The sequence below is a fragment of the Chelon labrosus genome (assembly GCF_963514085.1).
Source record: "Chelon labrosus genome assembly, chromosome: 12".
Lineage (NCBI taxonomy): Eukaryota > Metazoa > Chordata > Actinopteri > Mugiliformes > Mugilidae > Chelon > Chelon labrosus.
Genome location: NC_140345.1, coordinates 3903360 through 3929227, shown reverse-complemented (window position 1 = coordinate 3929227; position 25868 = coordinate 3903360). Strand labels below are relative to the sequence as shown.

Sequence of the window (25868 nt, the reverse complement as noted above, 5' to 3'; positions counted from 1 at the left end):
GTATTTCAGTACTTCATCTATCTATTTTATACTATATCTAAGTATATAGTATAAAATACTCAAAATGCAAAAAACTGTCTCTTTTCTTCTTGTCTGTACATTGACCAACGTCTAGTTAAAACAGGAACTAACAACACTATGGTGAGCAGTCTACAGTGGTATGTTCCTGTTTAACAGCATCTTTTTTCTTTTTCTCTTTTTTGAGTACTTACATATCACGTTCACATTGACTTTCTCCATCAGGGTGTTGTTCAGGTGTTTTGCTGTGCAGATGTACTGTCCAGAATCTTCTCTTGTCACATTAGAGATGAACAAAGTGTCCGTTTCATTGTTGTTCTGCAGATTAGTTCCTGTTACAGTTTGAATGGATGGTTCAGAATATTTAGTCCATGTGATAAATGATGGAGGGAAACTATCAACACTGCAGGTCACATTCAGAGTCTCTCCCTCCTTCACACTTCTGTCTCCGGTTACTTGAATTTCCTTCACATCTATGAAATAAAACAACATATTACTTGTTCATAGACCTTCCCAAAATGTGTTAGTGGCATACAAGAAGACAGCTGATACTGTAAAATACAGAGTGGATAAAAAGTACTCACAGTTCACAGTCAAAGTCAAAGTCTCCTCTGTAGTTGCTCCACCTGTGAAGCTGACGTTACAGGTGATACTGGTGCCGTGGTGTTCAGCTGAAGAGTTAAAGGTCAAAGTTGAGCTGTGTCTCTGTGTGACAGCAGTCACATTCTCAGTCTGGTAAGCAGTGATGTTTCCTCTGAGGAGAGACTCATCCTCTGCTGCTCCTCTCCACATCCAGGTGATTGTAGGAACAGATCCAGAGCAGAGACCAGGAGCAGTGCAGGTCAGTGTGGTCTGCTGTCCCTCTGTCAGTGGAGGAATCATCACTGTGGGCTTCTGACTGAGACCTAGTGGAAATACAGTGTACTAATTGAATCAGCTAGACACACTTCATGCTTCAAGGAGACAAGAAAACACCATCTATACACTACATGAATGTTGTTGCTGTAGCTTTTAATACCTTTAACAGAGACAGTTGATCTTGGAGGGTATGTAAATCCATCTGTCCTCCCATTCAGGTATCCATTAACTCTGAGCTGATATGATCCAGAATCAGATTCATTGAGATCATTAATCATGATGCTGCAGTTTCTCTGACTCACATCAGGCTCTAAAGATGACACTCGTCCTTTGAATCCAGACTGAACTTTCTTGGAGTCGAATATGTCAGAATCATCACATTTGTCTTTTGACGGATCACATTTGTACCACACTATAGAGGAGGGTGTAAAGTCACTAGCAGTAGTGAAAGAACATGGTATCACAACACAGAGTCCAGCCTCTGCTGTTATGGTTTCCTCACTGAGACTAACACAGTAGCCAGGTGTTGAGCCACAGTGTTGTTTTAATCCAGTTGATGAGTCTGTTAATACAAATGAGAAGACAAAAACAAGGACAGACAATATTTAGTTATTGCTAATAACCATGTTATCTGATAAGTGATGGAAATGATAGAAGCTGCTTATTGGTGTTAAACACATATCACACCATCACAGTTTCTTAAGCCATAATACACATGAGAAACAAAATGACAACAGATGACAGTACTGCAGCTAAATGCTGGTAGGTTGATGGTGACAAAAACATACTTGTGATTCAAAAGAAAACTCTGTCAAATCAAATGTTTAATCTTAGCAGCATTACAAGATGACCAAGGAGAAGATACATACCTGTGTCAGCACTGCTGCCTCTCACAGAGAAAAGCAGAGTCACCCAGAAGAGAACAAACATCCTGAGTTGATGCTTGACACGTTCAGTCTCTTCCTCCACAGGACAAACTTTAATGCAGCAAATGTAGTAAACATGTAGAAATAGAACCAAAGGAAAGTCCACAGTTGATATCACACATACCATGAAGGATGTTGCACTTTTTGTTATTCAGTTGTTCCAATATTAACATATTTTAGTCAGTCACATGACTATGCAATTTATTTATAGCAAGGCTCTTTGTTATATCTGTTCTGGAAGCAGCTCAGCTTTACTAGAATGATATTAACAACAACTCAAAAATAGCAGAAATCCAATAAATGTCTCAAATCTCAGCCATATTGTCCAGTTGCAGCATTATGAGTCATTTAATGAACACAACAACTGTGACTATTTCAGACTATCTTCAGTCCACTCAGTCCTCTTTGTTCAACACAGTTAACTCTTTTTAAAAAGACATTTTAAACCCATATTAAATGTTGTTTTACCTCTTTTGTCTTGTTCCTGTTCTCTCTTCTTGTCACAGTGATCTCTGCTGACTTTCTGCTCTGAAGTGATCTTCCTCTCTTTTCAGTTTCTTTCTTTTTAAGCAGCAATAATTTTACAGGAAGTTTCTTGATGCACCACTGAGGAGTATTCCTCCACCACAACGACCAACCAGCTTTCTACTCTCATGAGTGACTGATTTCCTTAAAAGGAATTGCTGTTAGTGTGTGATATTTTTTCTTCAAAACCAGCACACCACTTCTTCTCATGTAGTTACTGAAGAGACTGAGTTATGTAGTAAATGACTAAAGCAGCTCCTCTAGGAAGTGTCTCATCAATCTACACATCAAATGTGATTTATTTCTTAACCCATAATGAATGTGGTGAACAATAAAATGTTGGTACATTTATGGTGAAGATACTGATGACAGACAGTGGCGAGGTGGTTAGCACCGATGCCTCACTGTGAGAAGGTCCCGGGTTCGAATTCATGGGCCGACTGGGCCTTTCTGTGTGGAGTTTGCATGTTCTCCCTGTGTCTGCGAGGGTTCTCTCCAGGTACTCCAGCTTCCTCCCACCATCCAAAGACATGCTGGTTAGGTTCATTGGTGATTCTAAATTGGCCGTAGGTGTGAATGTGAGTGTGAATGGTTGTCTGTCTCTCTGTGTTAGCCCTGTGATAGACTGGAGACCTGTCCAGGGTGTACCCCGCCTCTCGCCCGATGACAGCTGGGATAGGCTCCAGCAGACCCTGCAACCCTTCACAGGACAAGTGGTTACAGAAGATGAATGAATGATGAAGATGTGTAATTTGGAAGCATGTCAAGAAAACACTGTCACAAGTTATTGACAAGTTAATAAAGGACAAGATATAAACAGTACCTGTGTCAGCATTGCTACCCCACATAGAGCAGAGTCACCCAGATGAGAACAAACACCCTGATCTGATGATTTAGACACTCACTCTGTTCATTCATATAAAAACAACAACAGACAAAAAACAAACCGACTAGACACCACTCTGCAGATGACACCATGAGGCTCAGTAACAGATGTTGCACATTCACTATTAAAGTTGGCTGCTGTTTTTTTTACAGAGGTGTAGATACTAAACCACTTATTTACATGCTTATTTACTCCAGCAAGGTGCTGTATTAACAAATAAAATATGACACACTGACTAGGCTGTGTCATATGCTGTGACTAGTGTTTACCTCTGTCAGTGTGTTCTCTCTACTGTAATCTCTGCAGAGTGTCTCTACTCTGAACGGACACTTCCCCACCTCCTCCTCTTTTTCTACTTCCTCTGACTTGATTTGACTGACTGAAGGAAGTTTTGCACCTCAAGACTGCAACAATTTTATACAAGTAAAATGACATAATATCCACAACAACAACCAGTTGCAAAATCAAAAGAATAATAATAATTAAAAAGTAAAATAGCGAGAATATCTTCTGAATCACTTAAGTTATGAATACATTTTAGTATAAAAGGAAAAAGTGAATGTCTTCATTTCATTGAAACTAAATATGAGTGGTGATGGTCAGATCAATAGTATTTCACAAGTTTCACGAGTGTCTGTGTATTTGAAATACTGTATATACTATTCATATACATATGTTGTGTGTTCATGTATAAAGAAATAGAACTGTCACTGATGACGTGGATTAAATTAAGGACAAAGAGAATCTGTCTTCTTGTCTCTCCCCTTATCTGAATTCAACACATTGATATGTCTGATTATAACAAAAAGTGTTCTTAAACCACTTTTTGTGTCGTGTATAGGATATATCTATGCTGTAAAAACTGATCTCAGGATCAGGGAAGGCACTTCTACCCTGAATGTAATGCCTGTAGTGTCTCTGATAACTTCCTGTTCACATGTAAACATGTCAGATTATTATTTATATCCTGCTAGGAACAGGCTCAGATGTTGTCACAGATAGTGTAAGACTGCATCTTGTAAATAAGTGTCAGAAACTGTTAACATGGCAGAGTATCAGTCAGAGTGTTGTGTGAATGGGAACAAGGTTGAGATAAAGATTAGACTGTATGTGCATGTGAATAATCTTAGATAAATGACACACTGTTAAAAGGGATTTGGGCTTTTAGTCAGAAGGACTGTTGTTGTCAAGCTGAGAGAACTCATTGCCCATTACAACGAAGTAAGACGAGTTACACCAACTTCAACTTGAAAAAAGCGCGTAAACTCATTAAAAACTCATAATAATCCGTTCAGTTCACTTGAGAAAGTAGGTCAAGGTGGGCATTTCAACCAACACGCATGCGTACGCAATGTGACGTCACGCGCAGTGTTGAAATCCGAGCCACCTGGCATCTATTTTCCTCGGAGCCGATCCGTCCAAGTAAGTAAATTTAAAATGGTTTTAGCTTAGTTAGTTCATCTGTTGGTAATGTGCATTGGACACGGAGAGACATGTACTAATGTCTCTCCGTCTCAAATAATCCGTCAGTTTAACCTGTGATGAATGTTTCATATTTGTTCGTTTTTCGGAAATACGTTAGCATGTATCGCTAGCTAGCTAGCGCCGCCGGAGTGTCACAGCAAGTATTTAATGTAGGGTTGAGCCTCATATTCGACTGTAACATGTATAGGTGATTGTTTTTAAGTGCATACTGATATGTGTGCCGTTAAACTCTGTATCCATGGCAACGCGCAGCAGTGTGGGGGTGAACGGCCGCCAGCTGGAGATCAGACTTGGGTTTTTTGGTCAGTATTTGATACTACATGAAAAATAGTAATGCAGTCAAATCAATTTTGCTGATAACGGTTGTATATGTTTTTGTATATGTTCCCCCCCCCCCCCCCCCCCTTTGTTTTTTCTGTACAGGGTACAAATGTAGGCTGTGCTGTTTGGGGCAACTGCCCCTCAGTGAGGTGGTCCTGCAAGTCTTCCAATTTCTCCTAATTTCAATGGACATCAGTAAGTCCTATGTGGGTCTGGACAGCCATCTGCATGAACTTCTTCAGTTATTCCGGGTTTAAGCGCTTCGAGGAAGTTCAAGAAATTACATCATTAATGGAGAGTCTTGACAAGGATGTAAGTGCATATTTGTTGTAGTTGTGGTCCACATTAATTGTGCAACCCCACTGAGGAGAGGGACCAGGATGTAGATTATGACAGACAGTAAACCTCCTCTAATTAATGTGCTTGGGTATGCAATTTGATATAGACTGAATGAATAAGAAAATGAAACAACATAGCTGGCTCTGTAAGATGGAGAGAAACTCTGGGTTTGTTGAATAAAACCTGCCAGTGAAAAGGTCAGAGTTTAAGTTACCTCTCTTCAACTGAAAGCTCAGTTTCCATCATTTGAGGATTGACAAAAGTCAGAGTTCTGATATCAACTGAATTCACGTATCGTGTTTTTGCAGGCATCAAACCAAAGGAATCCTTCTACACTGATGAAGAGATGTGAGGTAAGCAGCAAAATGTTGTTCAGTGATACAGAAACTAATTCACAATGGGCAGGGTTACACATACCATTTCAGGCATCCTCTGTGTGGATACACTATATAGCAAAACATGTCTAAAGCACAGGCCCCTTTTTGTTTTTTGTTTGTTTTTGCATGAAGCCAACAGATCCTGGGGAGGGCGTCATCAAGGGAATGGTGATTGGGATCCTTTTGGTCGTTAAACATGTGAAGGAGCCCCTTCCAGTTTCCTACAACGATGTTGCCATCGTCATTGAGGAAAAGATTGCCATCTGGATGATGTACCCAACGCTTTTGTGAAAATGATAGGCCTGCTGTACGTGCTGAACCTTCGACTATCCAAAAGACTTGAAATTTACTTTTAAGGTGATTCAACGCCTGTTCATGGGAATTGTGTCCAAGATGTGCACTCCCAGGGTCCACTCTAAAGAATAAACTGCTCAGTTAGAGGGATGGTTTAGGAGGATGTTTCTGCATTTGGCCCTGAGGAAGAATTCTCTTTTTTTTTTTTTTTTTTTTTTTTTTTTTAAGAGGAGATGAAATGTGTCGCCCTTTAGTGGGTCACACCACCTTGTTTTCATGTTCTGACTCATTTATGTTGCTCTGTTTGGAGGAACACTAATCCACATGATGTTGCAGAGAAATTGTCAAGGGAGTGGAGATTTCAATAATGTTTGAATGTTTTCATTTTCAACATTTTGAACAAGTTTCTCAGAGATACATTTTTTTGTTTTTTACCAATCTCTGTGCAATTTACTGCAGCAATTCTGAACATTCACGTTACTGTTTTTCCCCAAAGGAAGGGTGCTCTTCTTTTTATGTATTATATTATTATTTATGTGTGGGGCATTGTAATTTCAGATCTTTGTTGACATCTCGACATCCATTGACTATTATTTTGAAGCAAGGCTGGTTGAAGTGGGACTTGTTTGGGTTTTAATAAAGGTCCTTATTGAATTGTCTTTTCAGCTATCTTTTCATGTGTTAATATTTAAGTTTGACTGGCTAATTCTCATGTAGATTTTTTGTAGATATTGGTTTGCTTAAATTTTTGAAATCTAGCAATTTCTTTAAACTCAAGTAACTTGGCAATAGAGCATGAGAAAGAAAGAATAATGTTGCCCTAACTTGATAAAATAATTTCAACCAACATCTTTTTTAGTTCTCTTAAGTAATGTTTTCCAGTCCACATTACTTGATACAGAAAGTTGAGTCATCAAATCGCAAGTTGTATCAGTTATGTATTCCATGTTGAGCCAACTTGACTCACAGTTGTAGGAACTTGATAAAATTAATTCAACCAACATCTCTTTAAGTTATTTCAAATAATATTTTCAAGTCCACCTCACTTGATACAGGAAGTTGAGTCAACAGACTGCATGTTGCATCAACTCGTGTTTTGAAGTGTAATGAACTTGACACTGGAAGTTGACTCAAATTAACTCAGTCAAAGCAACAAGATGACTTGACTTAGTTAAGTTGAGTCAACAAATCTTTTTTTACAGTGCATGAGGGTCACACAGTGGTCTTGACAGAGTACTAAATGTGGTACTCCAACAGAGGCTGATGGTGAGTAGTGAACAGCTTTGGAAAAACTGCAAACACACAAGCAGAACAATACCATGACAACAAACACTGTGCAACATTTCATGTTGTCACACTTGCATATGTGTTTAACATACTGTACAGTATATGTGTTCATGTATGAAGAAGCTCTGTCACTGAGGACGTGAATTAGATTCCTTTGAGTTTTTTTCTTTCCCCACATCTGAATGCAGACACTTTACTATCTTTATATAACAACAACAGAGAAATATCTGCAACAAAACCTTTTTTAAAACACCTTCAATACCTTTTATACATGAGAGGATAGATCGAGATATCTATACTGTAAAAACTGGTCTCACTATCTGGGAGGTCACTTCAACATTGCCTTAAATACCATATATACCATTAAATACCATAGAAGTGTCTCTGATAACTTCCTGTTCACACTTAAGCATGCCAGATAATTATTTATATCCTGCTAAGAACAGGCTCAGATGTTGTCACGGTCTGTTACTGTAAACCTGTATGTTGAAAATACACTTTAGAAACAGTTAACATGACAGAGTATCATCTGAAATCTGTACATAAAAGCAGACGCTGAGATGTGAGGGTGTGTGTTTTATGTGAATGGGAGCAAGGCTAAGCTAAAGTGTGCTCACTTGACTAGTCTTATATAAATTATGTGTGGGTCAAGTATGTCTACATGTTTATGTTGATTAAATATGAGACAACAGACTATTTATTTTTTTTTACTTTGAACTTCATTTGTCTATATTCTACATGTCATCCTGTCTCATTTGACTTAATAATTGTTGTCCTGATGTGATCTTGATTGTAAAAGCCTTGTCAAGCAAACAGTGTTGCCCTTCACCTTGTGCACCTACTGTAGCTGCTGGAAGTTAAAATGGATGGAGAAGACATTCCTAGAAACACAGTAAGACACACATCAGGACAACATGCAGAAAGACCTGGTCAATGAGGGAAGAACACAGTGGAAGCTGAATAAAAGCTGAATAGACACAGACACATGTTTTACCACATGGTGAAAGACACACATTGCAATGAGTTTATAATATTGCAGTTTATTAAATGCAAACAAAAGTAACAACCTTTACAATGCAAACTAAAAATAATAATTAAAGAAATATTTTTTCCATGACATATTACATGCTGAAGTTGAACGGATCAGTTGAATGTGTTCTCACTCACAGGGTATGAAAAGACTTTGTTGAAACCTTAAATGCAGACATTCAAACAAAATAAATGATGCTACCACAAAAATCCATCACAATCATTCTCAGAGCATAAAATGAAATAAAAAAAATCCTTCAGTGAAGCTGTTTTTGTAAGACTTCCCTGAATCTTTAAAGACTTCTTAGTTTCGACTTAGGGCGATCACGTCATACTCTGTGGGTGTATCTGTTTTTTGCAATGACATGTACGTCCTGTCCTCTTGGTTTGGATTCACCTTCTTTCTTGCGTTCCTTTGGAGAGAAGAGAAAACATTATTTGTTGTCTGTGTTGTTCACTGATGGACAGAAAAGCCATCATGCTAAGTGCTTGAGTAGAAGACAACTGGACTTGTTTTTGGTTCTTGAAGATGTGTCCCCTCTCATCTAAGAGGCTTCCTCAACTCTAACTGACTGTTGACTGCAGAGCTCCAGGTTTTTATTTGGGGCCAATCTAATCACAAGAAATGAAACTCACATGACTAAAGGCTCAGTAACAAGCCCAGTTACCTCCAACTCAAGTGTTTAGTTTTAGACTGACAATCTAAACAGACCAGCTGTCATCCTGTTTAAATCTTTAGATTTTATATGAAGAGCCTTCAAAACATGAAATACAGATGGATTAACATACCAAAGTCCCAGAATGCAGATTATGCAGAGGACATTGACACTGATAGAAACACCAGCAACAGCCCAGGGAAGGACTCCACTGTAACATCCATGATGTGTCACCAGAGCTACCGTTAGAAAGATTCAGTTAAAATCTCAGGGTATATATTTATTTTCTACTACATCCAGTCTGAGTAATGTATTCTGCTCTTTGTTGAATATGCCCTGAAATAAAAGGAGAAGTCTGAACAGGCCTCTAAAGCAGTGAGCACTAAGCACATGTCATGTTTTATCTGATGCAGTTCTTAGAAATAAAACATTATTTACATTCTGTTAGTGATAAGTTATATTGAGTTCACCTTCTTGCTCTGTTTTGATGCTGAGGTTCATTTTTACTTCTCCAACTTCATTGCTGCTGACACATTCAACAACAGTGTAACCATGGTGTTTTACAGTTAGGGTGACCGTGCTGTTGACTGTGTGATCTGACACAGTGGTAATGACAGAGTACTCAGTGTGGTTCTCCAGCAGGGGCCATTCAATGGTTGGTATGGGGAACCCCTCACTGATACACACACAGGTCAGGACCTCTGACTGATTCACACATACAGAGTCATTCTGGATCTTTGGAAACCCTGTGAACACATGAACACAATCACAGGACAAAATGGATAAGCTGCACAATAACTGTCATGCAGTGACTTTAAGAATATTAGTACTGTCTACTGACGAGTCACAGTCACATCAGCATATAGAGTCATAGTTGTGTTCAGGTGTTTTGCTGTGCAGATGTACTGTCCAGAATCTTCAGTTGTCACATTAGAGATGACAAGTGAAGCTGATCCAGTGTTGTTGTGCAGGTTTGTGTTGGAACTAAGTTTAGTCCAAATAATAAAAGATGGAGGTAAACTATCAACACTGCAGGTCAGATTCAGAGTCTCTCCCTCTGTAACAGTTGTATCTCCAGTGAGAAGAGGCTTCCTTTTATCTGTGGAGTCAATTTAAAATGACTCAAACAGACATATTTCATACACTATAACACTTGGTGATACCTACAAACTGTATATAAACTCTGAAAATCTGTCAGTTAGTCAACATTTATTTGAAGGTAATTCTAAGACTTAATGAATGAGTAACTCCATTAAAAGAAACATCTACTGGAAAGTTTCTGTCATAGAATAATTTACGTTGTACTTACACATCACTCTTACATCTGCATTTTCCATTAGGGTGTTGTCCAGGTGTTTGGCTGTGCAGACATACTGTCCAGAATCTTCAGTTGTCACATCAGAGATGACAAGTGAAGCTGATCCAGTGTTGTTGTGCAGGTTTGTGTTGGAACTAAGTTTAGTCCAAGTAATAAGAGACAGAGGGAAACTATCAACACTGCAGGTCAGATTCAGAGTCTCTCCCTCTGTAACAGTTGTATCTCCAGTGAGAAGAGGCTTCCTTTCATCTGTGGAGAAAATGTCATTTTGTTATAATGTATAATTCATAACACTTGGTAGCCATTCAGCATTTATTTCTGTTTTTATTTTTAAATGTGAGGCTGTGCTAGTTAATCAGGATGAATCTGGAAGTTTTATCAAGATTGAATTATTAATGAATTAATTCAAATTCTACTGTATAGTATTTACTATTCACAGTGTACTTACATATCACGTTCACATTGACTTTCTCCATCAGGGTGTTGTTCAGGTGTTTTGCTGTGCAGATGTACTGTCCAGAATCTTCTCTTGTCACATTAGAGATGAACAAAGTGTCCGTTTCACTGTTGTTCTGCAGATTAGTTCCTGTTACATTTTGAATGGATGGTTCAGAATATTTAGTCCATGTGATAAATGATGGAGGGAAACTATCAACACTGCAGGTCAGCTTCAGAGTCTCTCCCTCCTTCACACTTCTGTTTCCGGTGATTTCAACCTTCACATCTATGAAACAAAAAGACCAATTACTTGTGCACACCTGTGCCCAAAATGTCTGCAAGAACAAATTCATCTTATGTATTTATGTATATGTATGAATGTATATACAGTGAAAAATAATGCTGATTTGATTTGATTTGAAGGAGTTTTCTCATGAACCCTTGCAGTACCTACTATGTACCACCAGAGGACGACACACATAGCAGATATTACTGAGACTGAAAAAATAGCAATATCTAAACTCTGCATGTTTCTTCGCTGTAGCTCTTCATACCTTTAACAGAGACGATTGCTCTTGCAGGGAATGTATATATATCTGACGTCCCTCGCTGGACACCATTAACTCTGAGCTGATATGATCCAGAATCAGACTCGTTGAGATCATTAATCATGATGCTACAGTTTCTCTGACTCACATCAGGCTCTAAAGATGACACTCGTCCTTTGAATCCAGACTGAACTTTTGACTGAGCGTGACTGTTGTCTTTGTTGGAGTGAAATATCATATCATTATATTCACATCTTTTTTTTAATGGATTACATTTTAACCACAGTATGTAGAGTGGTGTAAAGTCGTCTGTAGTAGTGAAAGAACATGGTATCACAAGACTGTGACCAGCCTCTGCGGTTATGTTTCTCTCACTGAGAGTGACACAGAATCTATTTATACAGTGTTGTTTTCCTCCAGCAAACACGTCTGTTAATGCAAATGAGAAGAGAAAAACAGAGATGGACACTATTTAGTTTTTGGCACTATACCATGTGTATATAATACATCTTAGCAGATTTACAAGTTAATAAAGGAGAAGATGTAAACAGTACCTGTGTCAGCATTGCTGCCCCAGACAAAGAGGAGCAGAGTCACCCAGATGAGAACAAACATCTTGATCTGATGATTTAGATGCTTGCTCTGTCAGGAAAACACATTTACATGAAATCAACAATGAACACATAAAGTGTAGTTAGTCAAAGATAAACTCAAAATCTTCCATCACAAATTTAAATATCAAATGTTGCACATAATATCCAGGAGTCCAACTATAGTCCATATTAGCAAAAACACCAAAGGAAAGTCCACAGTTGATATCACACATACCATGAAGGATGTTACACTTTTTGTTATTCATTTGTTCCAGTATTAACATATTTTAGTCAGTCACATGACTACACAATTTTTTTTATAGCAAGGCTCTTTGTTATATCTGTTCTTGAAGCAGCTCAGCTTTACTAGTATGATATTAACAACTACTTAAAAATAGCAGAAATCCAATAAATGTCTCAAATCTCAGCCATATTGTCCAGCTGTAGGCCACCTGAATCATTTAATGAACACAACAACTGTGACTAGTTCAGACTATCTTCAGTCCACTCCGTCCACTTTGCTAACAGAGTTAACTCAGGACAAACTTTAATGCAGCAAATGTAGTAAACATGTAGAAATGGAACCAAAGGAAAATCCACAGTTGACATCACACATACCACAAAGGATGTTGCACTTTTTGTTTTTCAGTTGTTCCAATATTAACATATTTTAGTCAGTCATATGACTATGCAAAATCTTTATGGCAAGGCTCTTTGTTATATCTGTTCTTGAAAGTTAAACTTTACTAGAATTACAGTAACAACAACTCAGCAACAGCAGAAATAAAACAAATGTCTCAAATCTCAGCCATATTGTCCAGTTGTAGGCCACCTGAATCATTTAATGAACACAACAACTGTGACTAGTTCAGACTATCTTCAGTCTACTCAGTCCTCTTTGTTCAACACAGTTAACTCTTTTTAAAAAGACATTTGAAACCCATATTAAATGTTGTTTTACCTCTTTTGTCTTGTTCCTGTTCTCTCTTCTTGTCACAGTGATCTCTGCTGACTTTCTGCTCTGAAGTGATCTTCCTCTCTTTTCAGTTTCTTCCTTTTTAAGCAGCAACAATTTTACAGGAAGTTTCTTGATGCACCACTGAGGAGTATTCGTCCACCACAATGACCAACCATCTTTTCTACTCTCATGACTGACTGATGTACTTAAAAGGAATTACTGTCAGTGTGTGATATTTTTTCTTCAAAACCAGCACACCACTTCTTCTCATGTAGTTACTGAAGAGACTGAGTTATGTAATAAATGACTAAAGCAGCTCCTCTAGGAAGTGTCTCATCAATCTACACATCACACGTGATGTATTTCTTAACCCATAATGAATGTGGTGAACAATAAAATGTTGATATATTAGAGTGCTAAGATGAAGAGGGAGTTAACAAATCAGAAGAACTGAAAAATGAAATTAAAGAGAATATATAACTTTTTCAGTTCAGAAACATTCCTAAATCATCTCAGTGTTGCCTGAGAACACTGCAGAGCATGTAATGCATGTTTTAGTCTCTTACTCCTTTTTACACAGATTTACACTGAGTGCTTCAGAATTCAGTTTCAAATGCCTCTCATCACATTTAAGACCCTTCTCGCTTATATCTTAAACCAGAAATAAAAGAGGACCAAGCTTTGACTGTTTTAGCTCCAACACAACAGAACTGCTGCCATCTATTGTGTTTTTGATGTTATATTTCACATTGTTTTGCTAATTTGATGTCCTTTTTATGTAAAGTGTCTTTGAGTATCTTGAAAAGCGCTTTTAAATAAAATGTATTATTATTATTATTATTATCTCATTGTCAGGTCAGCTGAGTTGGAAACAGATTAAAAACAATAAGAAAAATCCCTACCTACTGATTTTATTCATTCATTCATTCATCTTCTGTACCCGCTTATTCCTGTTAAGGGTCGCGGGGGTCGGCTGGAGCCTATCCCAGCTGTCATCGGACGAGAGGCGGGGCACACCCTGGACAGGTCGCCAGTCCGTTGCAGGGCTAACACACAGAGACAGACAACCATTCAAACTCACATTCACACCTACGGCCAATTTAGAATCACCAATTAACCTAATAAGCATGTCTTTGGACGGCGGGAGGAAGCCAGAGTACCTGGAGAGAACCCACGCAGACACAGGGAGAACATGCAAACTTCACACAGAAATGGATTCGAACCCGGGACCTTCTCGCTGTGAGGCATCAGTGCTAACCACCTCGCTGCCACTGTGCCACCGTTGTGGTGAAAATAAAATATATATTGCATATATTGCCAAATATGGCATCGCTTAATTCACCAAGAAGGAGTTCGTGATTTATGATTTTATGAGACGTTTTTTGGGCGGTTGGCCAAATCTAGTGTCGGCTGTCTCTTGTTGCCACAGCAACAGCAAACGTTCACGTGAGGACTATTGAGCTGTAAATAGAGAATGCAGAATCAAGCTATGTTGTAAACTCAGATTAGATGTTGTATTTTAGCACAAAGTACATGATTTTACCAGTTAGTAAACCTATAGAAAATAATTAGTCTAATTAGCAAAATTTACCATTGAATGTATAGGACACACACACCAAGGGAATGATTTTGTATCTTGTGTGTGTCTGTGTGTGTCTGTGTGTGTGTGTGTGTGTGTGTGTGTGTGTGTGGGTGGGTGGATGTGTGTCCAACAGTTATGTACATGATTTTTCAAAAACAGGCTGTTTTGAGGACTTTCATTATTGAATTTATTTACAATGGAGACTGCTTTTAGTGTTGGAAGTGTTATTATTCTGTCTCCTTATATGGAAAAAAGGTCCCTAATGAAAAAGTCTTAAAATAAATGGAGTATTTTCTACCATAGAAATTGTCATGACAATTTTGGGTCTTAATGTTGTTGAGGTCTTAAAAAGCATTAAATTTGACTATTAAAATGGTGCAAGAACCTTTGCCAACTGCCTAAGGTGAAAAAATCTGGACGGGCGTTTTTCAGTGAAAACACAAAAATGGCTTTCCCTCAACAAGAAACCAATACACCAATTTGGCGATCCAATTTAAAATCACTGTCCATCTTTTTGAGACTGCTGGCTTTACATAAGATAACACGGGGCCCAAATCAGCAGGGAGGGGTGAACATGAACAACTTTCTCCAAGATTTCTGAGATACAAGACAGCTGTCTGAAATTGGCCAGCACACTGCGATCGAGACCAGGTTTCTTAAGCGGTTGCACCACTGCATGTTTACTAATGGGTAACTAACAGGAATAACAGTTAACAACCAGTCAACAGATGCTAAGTCAGAGGAGATGCAGAGCTGGTTAAAAGCAGAAGAGAACTGACCGGCAGCAAAAGGGTTAAAAGTCCGTTGGTACTGAGGAGGAGCGTCAAGTTTAACTGCAGCACAAGAGAAGGCAATTTCAAACATTTCCGGCATATGATCAGAAATCACATCATCTCATATCTCCAAGTTAGACACAGAAAGACCGTGAGAGAGAACACGGTCTAATGTGTGTCCATGTTTGTGTGTGGGACCAGGCACACACTGTACCAAATTAAGAGAGTCAGTAATGTTTAAAAAGTCCTTCACCAACAGCTAATCAGGACAACACACATGAATATTAAAATCTGCAATAAAAAGGGCACGATCATACTTAGGCATAATTTCAGCTAAAAGATCAGAAAAGTCGCTGACAAAGTCCTTATTGTATTTGGGGGGTCGGTAAATGACAGCGCATAGCGCTGACCCACTTCAAATAAGGTCGCTTCAAAGCTGGAGGCTGAAGATGAGGTAGTGCGCTGCTTACATTTAAAACCATATTTTTAAACCACGACCCAATGTCCGCGGGGAGTTGAAATAAAAACAGCCTGCCAATAAATGTTCAACCAGAGTGCTGCAGTCACTGGCGCCCATCCATCACACAGAGGAAATCCAGGGCACGGGAGCTGTAGAAATCCCTCAGGATAAATGTTTAAGTATAGTGATTCACCCCGTGATTACTGTACAATGCTGTACGGTTGCTTTAGCAGGTAGAGGGTGAGGTGATCTGCTGGAATAGTGGTGCTTGTTGTGATATGGACAGGAATGGGAAGAGGCTGTGCAGTAGTGAGATCCCCCAAGGGGGCGCTAGTGTGGCATTTAATATTGACAAGATTATTAGGGTTAATAAAAAGTCATCTAAATGAAGGCAAAACAGGTCTGCTGGAGGATATAATGGTACAGATAAGGCATGTGCTGCACCAGGATGGCCTAGGGGCGGAGCTGGTGAGATGAGTGGTAACTGCTGACTCACACAGAGAGGAGGGTGAGGAAGAGTAGCCAGGAAAGAACGGAGGATGGGTAGTTTGGACACCCTTCCGCGAGAGGGCATCAGCACGAATTGAAGGTGCTAGATTGTATTGGGTAGACAGGGGTGGAGGCACTGAGAGGCCAGGTGATAGTAATGATGTTAGTGGTCACGCACGGAGGGACAGCCAGTGTGATACGGCGGGTCCTGCTCCCCGAGCCTGGAAAACATGTTTGACGTGGACAACTTGCGGGTTTTAGGTGGATGGGAGCTATTACGTAGTTTTCCACCATGTCTGCCCTTGCCGGCAACAGTCCATTAGCCAGGGGTGAAGGTAAGTCCCAGTAGGACCTTTGGCTTGGCTTCTAGGTGATTCCAGTGGTCAGCAGAGGCATCAGTGGCAGAATGAGTGGCACGACTTCTTCTTCATTTATGATCTGATGTAAAACAGAGATTCTGCCTTCCAGCTCAGAGATGATCTTGTTCAGACAGCCATCGCATCCTAGAGATGAGGTGAGGTGAAAAATTAACTAGCCATTAACTTAATAATCAATAACCCTGCTAAAGTTCTTTTGAAAACGTTTCATTATCTTTGTCCATAAATGATACATGCCAAGTTTGGATGATCGGGCTAGGAGGAGTTATTTTGCTTTGAGGTGCAAGTTTTTTCAAAATGTCGGAAAAAAATGGCAAGCGGTAATGGGCGTGGCCTAGTCCATTAGAACCAGTGCTATGTATAGAATCAGAGGGACAAAGAATGGGCTGGAAGGAGTATATTTTGCATTTTTTTGCCATTTTTTTCAAAATGGCAGAAAAAAATGGCAGACAGAAATGGATGTGATTCCTAAGTAAGGAATCAGAGGGAGAAAGAATTTTGTTTCTAGGGCACACTGTTTTCGAGATATGAGTCAAAACGTAAATTGACTTATTATTGCACCCCCTAGCTGCAGACATGTGTATTGCCTTGGCAAAGTGAAATGCTAGGACCTCTACCAAATTACCAGGTTTGATGCCTTTCGCCCTTGCAGTTTATCCTGGACAGACACTTTTAGCTAAGCAGAATAATGAGGCGAATAAGAATAATAATAACAATTGCAAGAAAATCAATAGCGGTCCTGCAACTCCTTGCATGGACCCCTAATGAGAACTTAAGAATGATAACCAAAGGCGCTACTGTTGATAACAGGGTAATCGAAGAACACAAATCCAAAAAAAAAAAAAAATGGTAAGAACCAAAAGCAAGACAAAAACAAAGGAACATGAGGAAGCACAAGTCTAAAACAAATGAGGTAACATCACAGAGAACAGAGGTAATATAGAGAATGAATTGACAGAAAACAAGGGGAATGGCAAGGCTATATACACAGGACATGGGTGACAAGACACAGGTAAAAGCAATGAGGGCGGAGCACACAAGGAGATTTATTTTGAACAGACACCAATAGACTGAGAACTTATCCTCTACTCTCTTCTCTCTGGCACCGAGCACTTATCTTCTAATTATCTAATTATCTTCTCATGCATTTGTGTACTACTCCTGTATAGCGTGTTAATAGCTGTGTCTCCCTTTCTCCATCTCCCTCTCCTCCCCTCCTCCTCCATCTTCTTGTGAGTGTCTCTGGTCTGGAGTAGTGTGGTTCTGACCTGTGGAGCTCCATACTTCTCATCTGTGGTCCTCGACTCATCCACCTGCCCAGTCTTCATGGTCAGCAGTTATATCCGCTCCTACCTGAATGCATCATTCTACAACCTGCCTATGATGCCTCTTATATTCAATCATTGTAATGGAACTACCATTGCCACTAACAGTTTTTATATTCATTATCAAACTCTCATGTGACAATGCATAAGCTATTTCTTGTATTTGTATCATAATCAGATTGTACATGTATGCTTTAGGCATTGGTCTAATTCTGCGAGTCTGAAACGTTAATGTGGTCGACAGCAAAATAGACGTTTCAGGCCGAGAGAATGCGTTTTTTACATTCCGACTGAAAACGCCCTTTCCTCACTTAATATTGAACTGCAATGTATGATTTGGATCAGGTTTTATCATTACAAGCTCGCATGGGATGTGTATTTAGGGAAAAAGCATGATTTTTATCCTCCATGAGAGGGGCCCTGAGGCCATCCAATTGATCCGGCTGAACGCGCACCCTCTCCGGCCTCGACTGCTCGGGCGACCCGCTTGGATTGGACTCCCCCACCGGTTCCATTCCAAGCCAGGTACCTGCTTGAAACTTCACAATCAGCTCACAACCACCCTGTTCATCACATGTAGAGGCAGTAAGAGGCAGAACTGGTCTAATTCTGCGAGTCTGAAACGTTAATGTGGTGGACAGCAAAATAGACGTTTCAGGCCGAGAGAATGCGTTTTTTACATTCCGACTGAAAACGCCCTTTCCTCACTTAATATTGAACTGCAATGTATGATTTGGATCAGGATGTATCTATGACAGCTCTTTATCTGTCTCTACCCGGCTGGCCTCAAGCAGATGGGTCCCTCCATATGGTTTCTTCCTGTTAAAGTTTTTGCCACCGCTTTCTTTGTGCTTGCTATGGGGGCTTCAGGCGGGATTTTGAGACAGTTTCTTGAGACAATTTGTGTTGTTATTGGCGCTACATAAATAAAATTGGATTAAATTGAACAAAATTACTTCACCATACTATCATCCTAAAGGGGAACATGTTGGGTTAAGAGTCAAGATTCTGAAGATGGGCTTCCCATGTTTTTCATACAAACCTACAGGATGATGTTAGAGTGGCTGAGCTGAAAAACGTTCCATAGTCCAGAATTATTCTTGAAACATGACACAGGTTTGTTTGAGGGTACTGTTGTCCCAGGATGTCCCAACAGTTATTCAGTCCAAGGGTTCACTTCCTCTTCCCACCAGCACTGGGAATGTTTAAGTGGATGTATCCAATAAAGACACTATTGTGTTATTAGCTTAAGAATATACATGCAGCTTAGATGAATATCAGATATTCATTTAAAAGAAGTAATGCAGGAACACAGGATATTTTAAAGGATTCATGTGTGTTTTCTTGCTGGTGTTTCATTGTTAGTCTAAATGTTGTTGAGCAAGACTTTTAAATGGAAAACAGGAATCTAAAGGAAACATTACCATTTTTAAAACATTTGGTTGGTTCATTTCTGACCAAAGCAGAAAGCCATGAGGGCCGAGGGGTCAAAAGAGCCTCTGTCTGACAATCATCAGTCATCACATCTGATGAGAACACAAACGTTGTCCTCAGTCAACGGCACAATGCAACACAGTCCTCAGATCTCACTCATTATATCATTCACGTTGGAGTACACTGCTTCTTCTTCCCTCTTCTGTTTCTCTGGGACATAATGTTTTATCTCCTCATCCTCCTCCATCATCACCTTCATCTCCTCCTCCTCCTCTTTGCCCTCCAACATTTCTCTTTCCTCTCCTCCATCATCTTCCCTTTCCTCCTGTACTTCTTTCTTGATTTCAGCATATTCAGTCTCTGTGCTTTCTTGCTTCCTTGTGGACTCCCTGGGACGTCTTTTCAACAGGGAGAAATCAATGCTGGCGTACTCCACGTCTTTTGGCTCACTGTTGAGTTCCAGTGCTGCTTTCTCTGCTGCCACATCACCATTCTCAGTTCCTCCTCGGGTGTGGGTCAAATCATCTCCTACTGCTTGACCATTATATATCTGATAGGTACAAAGAAAATTATATGTCTCATGCAGCATCTGCAACAAGCACAACACTGTGCAACTTGTCTCTATTTACAATATTTCCAACCATTTTTTTCCCCCAGTCCTAACCATATTTGATTCCTCCAGGCTGTAATTGGTGTATTTGAAAATGAGCTTAAAGCAAGACTTGACTTGTGTGTCTGCTTTTTTACACCATTACTGAGTGGTGGTAAGACACAGGCAGCTGGGTACAAGCTGGATACCTGCACATAGGCACTCTGTGAACAAATGTTGTAATCATCATTTCTTACAGTATGCCTTGTTAACAACATATAGACTGCACAGATGTTACATGCACAGTATTGGCAACATCCATATTTCTGACTACCTTTATGCCAGTTTTTATTGTTTCACTTTTACGTTCATCTCATCTTTAGGGCTTTCATGGCACCGATTAAATTTAATGTAGGCAGCAGCCTGATGGCAGTAAATCCTCCAGGCTTCTATAATCACTGCTCCTCCTTGTGGACAGATGGAGCATTGCAACACATGACGAGGAGGAGATGCAAGTTGGGCCATTCTATACATTACCACAAGGGATATCATTAAAGTCACGCCCTCAAGGTTGACCTACTGCAAGTCTGGATTGGCCCTGTCATGGACCTTTGCAGACAAGCCAGCAATTCAGTGGCTGTAATTGTATGAGGTTTAGTCTGAGCTGCATTGCAAAACAACAAAAAAGGGAAGTCTGCCTGTTAAAAGATGTGATAGCATATTCAGTATTGAAACTCACATTTGCAAGTCTGCCACTTTTCACATTCAGTTCACAAACTAAAGTTGCACTTGCAATGAGCAGGTCTACAGAGCAATCTTTAAAACCTGACTTTGGTCGCACTGTTGCTCTACTGATGCTGCAGCTCTCTCACTGCCCCAACTTCCTCTTCATGTACTGCCTGTTTGGTGTTTTTGATTAAAATAATGATTAATTAAAATGTTCATCAATAGTACAAATATAACAATGATATGATCAATGGAAAACTGATTAAAACCTGTGAAGAGTGGTTCATAAACAGATACATGGAATATCTAAAATTATGTAATATTGGAGACAGTTCTGTTGTCCACTAATATTTTAACAGTTATATAAAATGCTAGCTGAATGAACAAAGTTACCAGTGGATTGTGTTGACTGGTCTCCATCTCCAAAGTCTCATCCAACTTTCCAGAGTTCTTCGGTTTTCTTCTGGAGAAAAAACACATAGGTCTGTTTGTCAGTGAAGTTACATTTATGTTTAAATGTCAGTGATGGGCAAGCTACTTGATATTTGTAGTGAGCTAAGCTACTAGCTACTCTACAATAAATTCAGCTTCACTACACAGAAGCTACACCCATAAAAATGTAGTAAGCTAAGTTACAGTCTGTCAAAAGTAGCTTGATAAGCTACATTAGTAGCTACTTTCAGTTAATCAAACTGCATGCCAAGTCAATGCAATTTTAGTGATCAACACAACTGTCAGTCAGATAAAGGCTAAAATATGATTTATTCATTGAACAATAGCCCAATACACAAAAAAATAAATACAAATCAGAGCACATTTTTAGCTCTAGTTACACAAGAATGCCTTTTGAAATTGTAAATAAAATAAAGTATGTAAATAAAGAAAAAATTATAGGAATGAGCCTGAATAGGACAAAAATATGAGTTTAGTTTCCAAATTAACATTGTATTTTCATTACAAATTAACACTGTAATTGTATTTTCCTAAGAATTGCTATATTTCAACAAGAATGCCCTCTGAAATTGTAAATAAAATACAGTAAGTAAATAAAAAAACGTGGTCTCCACCAATGTTCCATCTAATTTTTCACGTGTCTGGGCATACACAAAAACTCTGTGAGTACACTGTGGACCACTGTGGGCTACACACCAGTATCACACCTGTCCAAAACCTGAGATCATAGCAAGTTACATAGTTAATCAAAAGAATCCCATTATAGCAGTAATTTCCGTTACTTTCAATATAAGTGATTTGGCCCACTTAACATAAAAAGGACAAAAATCTTGTTGTTCATGAGCCGCCTAGCTAACCTGCAAAACAGCGGCGCCACGGCGCATATGGGCGGGGCACGTACTGTCATGATTGGCAGCGTAAGTGAACCGCATCATATCATTGGCTGGACAGCTGTCACTCACTGAGTTACATTGCAGAATGGTACATAAACAAATAACAATTTACTTGTTTAATTTATTTATAGTTCATGTTGGATTTTTTTATGCGCTGCATTGATTTTCTTGTGCGCGGAGAACGTGCGAGCAGTGCGCGATTGCGCAAACGCGCAGCTTAGAGGGAACATTGGCCACTAAAGTGACATATTTTTGAAGGTATGGCCACGGTGTATGCTCATGCTCTTCCACGGATCTTGGGCTCTCTCTCTTTTCTCTCCAGTATGTGTGTGTCGCTTGTCTATGTCGTCACCGTGAACATTCTGTAGGCCTATGCATGCGCTTGTACCCGGCGTGTTTTTGTCGACAGAAACATCCTGTTTTCCTAATTTATGTGTTTGATGGCTGCAGGGAAATGCTGTTGTGTGTGAAATGTCAGAAATGTCCAGGAGAAATTAGCTTTCGAGGACGCTACCGCGCTACTTGATCAATAAAAGAGCTTAACTACTGAAAAGTTACTTGGTTTTGTAAATAGCGACGTTACTGCCAAGCTACTGACAAAAGTAGTTAATCTAGTAGCGCGCTACAAGTAACGACGCTACTGCCCATCACTGTTAAATGTTATCCACAAATAAAATGGATGGAGGGAAATAATGGTGTACCTGTAGTATTGATTAACCAAACAGCAAATGACTGCAGAGAGAAGTACCCCAATCATAAAGGCAATGATGACTTCAAGCCTTGGAACTATAGTTTGGTCTTCTCTGGGTTGAACTGCAATCAGGAAGAGCAAAAGAAATAAAAGTAGACATGCTATGTCTAAAGCAGAGGTGAAAAGTAGCAGAAGTGTTTTAGCCAAGAACACGTACCGTCTTGTTTAGACAGACGTCTCCAGCTCCCTTAATACCACCTATGTGCTTTGGGTTCGAGATATCTCCTTGGGCGCAATTCCCAAGGTGGCGTTGTCGGTGTGGTCAAAAATTGGCAACAGAGCTTAATTTAAATCAAAAATTCACCCCTCTCTCTCGTGCCGCCACACTAGTTTAGTTTTCTGCTTTTTATATTCTGGGGTGCAAGTTCCCAGAAGGCATTGTCGACCCTTACTTATTTAACCTTGCAAACTCCTACTCCTTCCCACACTTGCATGTTGTATTTCAGTACTTCAGATATCTATGCATAGAACTTATTTTAAATAAAAAGTATAACGCATAAGAGCTACACATAAAAGACACACAATGCAACAATTTGTCTCTTTTCTTCTTGTCTGTACAGAACGCAATGTCTAGTTAAAACAGGAACTAACAACACTATGGTGAGCAGTCTACAGTGGTATGTTCCTGTTTTAACAGCATCTTTTTCTTCTTTTTCTCTTTTTTGAGTACTTACATATCACGTTCACATTGACTTTCTCCATCAGGGTGTTGTTCAGGTGTTTTGCTGTGCAGATGTACTGTCCAGAATCTTCTCTTGTCACATTAGAGATGAACAAAGTGTCCGTTTCATTGTTGTTCTGCAGATTAGTTCCTGTTACAGTTTGAATGAATGGTTCAGAATATTTAGTCCATGTGATAAATGATGGAGGGAAACTATCAACACTGCAGGTCACATTCAGAGTCTCTCCCTCCTTCATACTTCTGTCTCCTGTGATTTGAATTTCCTTCACATCTATGAAACAAAACAACATATTACTTGTTCATAGACCTTCCCAAAATGTATTAGTGGCATACAAGAAGACAGCTGATACTGTAAAATACAGCAGAGTGGATAAAAGTACTCACAGTTCACAGTCAAAGTCAAAGTCTCCTCTGTAGTTGCTCCACCTGTGAAGCTGACCTTACAGGTGATACTGGTGCCGTGGTGTTCAGCTGAAGAGTTAAAGGTCAAAGTTGAGCTGTGTCTCTGTGTGACAGCAGTCACATTCTCAGTCTGGTAAGCAGTGATGTTTCCTCTGAGGAGAGAGTCATCCTCTGCTGCTCCTCTCCACATCCACGTGATTGTAGGAACAGATCCAGAGCAGAGACCAGGAGCAGTGCAGGTCAGTGTGGTCTGCTGTCCCTCTGTCAGTGGAGGAATCATCACTGTGGGCTTCTGACTGAGACCTAGTGGAAATACAGTGTACTAACTGAATCAGCTAGACACACTTCATGCTTCAAGGAGACAAGAAAACACCATCTATACACTACATGATTGTTGTTGCTGTAGCTTTTAATACCTTTAACAGAGACAGTTGATCTTGGAGCATATGTAAATCCACTTGTCCTCCCATTCATGTATCCTTTAACTCTGAACTGATATGATCCAGAATCAGACTCATTGAGATCATTAATCATGATGCTGCAGTTTCCCTGACTCACATCAGGCTCTAAAGATGACACTCGTCCTTTGAATCCAGACAGAACATTTTTGTTGTTTTTGTACCACACTATAGAGGAGGGTGTAAAGCCAATAGCAGTAGTGAAAGAACATGGTATCACAACACAGAGTCCAGCCTCTGCTGTCATGGTTCCCTCACTGAGACTAACACAGTAGTCATGTGTGTTAGTCTGATATGAGCCACAGTGTTGTTTTAATCCAGTTGATGAGTCTGTTAATACAAATGAGAAGACAAAAACAAGGTCAGACAATATTTAGTTATTGCTAATAACCATGTTATCTGATAAGTGATGGAAATGATAGAAGCTGCTTATTGGTGTTAAACACATATCACACCATCACAGTTTCTTAAGCCATAATACACATGATAAACAAAATGACAACAGATGACAGTACTGCAGCTAAATGCTGGTAGGTTGATGGTGACAAAAACATACTTGTGATTCAAAAGAAAACACTGTCAAATCAAATGTTTAATCTTAGCAGCATTACAAGATGACCAAGGAGAAGATACATACCTGTGTCAGCACTGCTGCCTCTCACAGAGAAAAGCAGAGTCACCCAGAAGAGAACAAACATCCTGAGTTGATGCTTGACACGTTCAGTCTCTTCCTCCACAGGACAAACTTTAATGCAGCAAATGTAGTAAACATGTAGAAATAGAACCAAAGGAAAGTCCACAGTTGATATCACACATACCACAAAGGATGTTGCACTTTTTGTTATTCAGTTGTTACGATATTAACACATTTTAGTCAGTCACATGACTACGCAATTTTTTTTTTATAGCAAGTTGTTATATCTGTTCTTGAAAGTTAAACTTTACTAGAATGATATTAACAACAAGACAGCTGGGATAGGCTCCAGCAGACCCCCACGACCCTTAACAGGAATAAGCGGGTACGGCAGATGAATAAATGAATGAATGAATGAATGAATGAATATTAACAACAACTCAACAGAAATACAATAAATGTCTCAGATCTCAGCCATATTGTCCAGTTGTAGGCCACCTGAATCATTTAATGAACACAACAACTGTGACGAGTTCAGACTATCTTCAGTCCACTCAGTCCTCTTTGTTCAACACAGTTAACTCTTTTAAAAAGACATTTTAAACCCATATTAAATGTTGTTTTACCTCTTTTGTCTTGTTCCTGTTCTCTCTTCTTGTCACAGTGATCTCTGCTGACTTTCTGCTCTGAAGTGATCTTCCTCTCTTTTCAGTTTCTTCCTTTTTAAGCAGCAATAATTTTACAGGAAGTTTCTTGATGCACAACTGAGGAGTATTCCTCCACCACAACGACCAACCATCTACTCTCACGACTGACTGACTGATGTCCTTAAAAGGAATTACTGTCAGTGTGTGATATTTTTTTTTCTGCAAAACCAGCACACCACTTCTCATGTAGTTACTTAAGAGACTGTGTGATAGGTATCTTATTTTAAATGTCTTCAACATTTCTCAACTCATATAACATTGCTGCAATGTTGCTAAT

At 39.4% G+C, this 25868-nt stretch overlaps 3 protein-coding genes across 4 annotated transcripts; 1 reads left to right on the top strand and 2 right to left on the bottom strand.

Annotated features, from left to right (window-relative positions):
• Positions 1 to 4578: 4578 nt before the first annotated feature.
• Positions 4579 to 6824, top strand: LOC311496445 (uncharacterized protein). 2 transcript variants are annotated; one of them, XM_084556313.1, is made up of 5 exons: positions 4579 to 4635; positions 4951 to 5000; positions 5122 to 5331; positions 5667 to 5711; positions 5868 to 6824. In XM_084556313.1, the coding sequence occupies exons 3-5, from the start codon at positions 5224 to 5226 to the stop codon at positions 6024 to 6026; spliced, it is 312 nt and encodes a 103-aa protein (XP_084412439.1). In that variant the 5' UTR covers positions 4579 to 4635; positions 4951 to 5000; positions 5122 to 5223; the 3' UTR covers positions 6027 to 6824. The 2 variants fall into 2 exon arrangements, with proteins under 2 accessions (XP_084412439.1, XP_084412438.1); XM_084556312.1 differs by lacking the exon at positions 4579 to 4635 and having other exon boundaries at positions 4665 to 5000.
• A 2621-nt stretch (positions 6825 to 9445) lies between these two features.
• Positions 9446 to 11543, bottom strand: LOC311497488 (neural cell adhesion molecule L1.1-like; the record flags this gene model as incomplete). The annotated part of the gene is made up of 5 exons (XM_084557809.1): positions 9446 to 9747; positions 9843 to 10100; positions 10311 to 10568; positions 10768 to 11043; positions 11312 to 11543. The coding sequence occupies 5 exons, from the start codon at positions 11541 to 11543 to the stop codon at positions 9446 to 9448; spliced, it is 1326 nt and encodes a 441-aa protein (XP_084413935.1).
• A 7031-nt stretch (positions 11544 to 18574) lies between these two features.
• LOC311496825 (uncharacterized protein) lies at positions 18575 to 21581 on the bottom strand. The gene is made up of 2 exons (XM_084556821.1): positions 21005 to 21581; positions 18575 to 19846 (listed from the first exon to the last, which is right to left on the bottom strand). The coding sequence occupies exons 1-2, from the start codon at positions 21089 to 21091 to the stop codon at positions 19442 to 19444; spliced, it is 492 nt and encodes a 163-aa protein (XP_084412947.1). The 5' UTR covers positions 21092 to 21581; the 3' UTR covers positions 18575 to 19441.
• Between the last annotated feature and the right edge of the window lie 4287 nt (positions 21582 to 25868).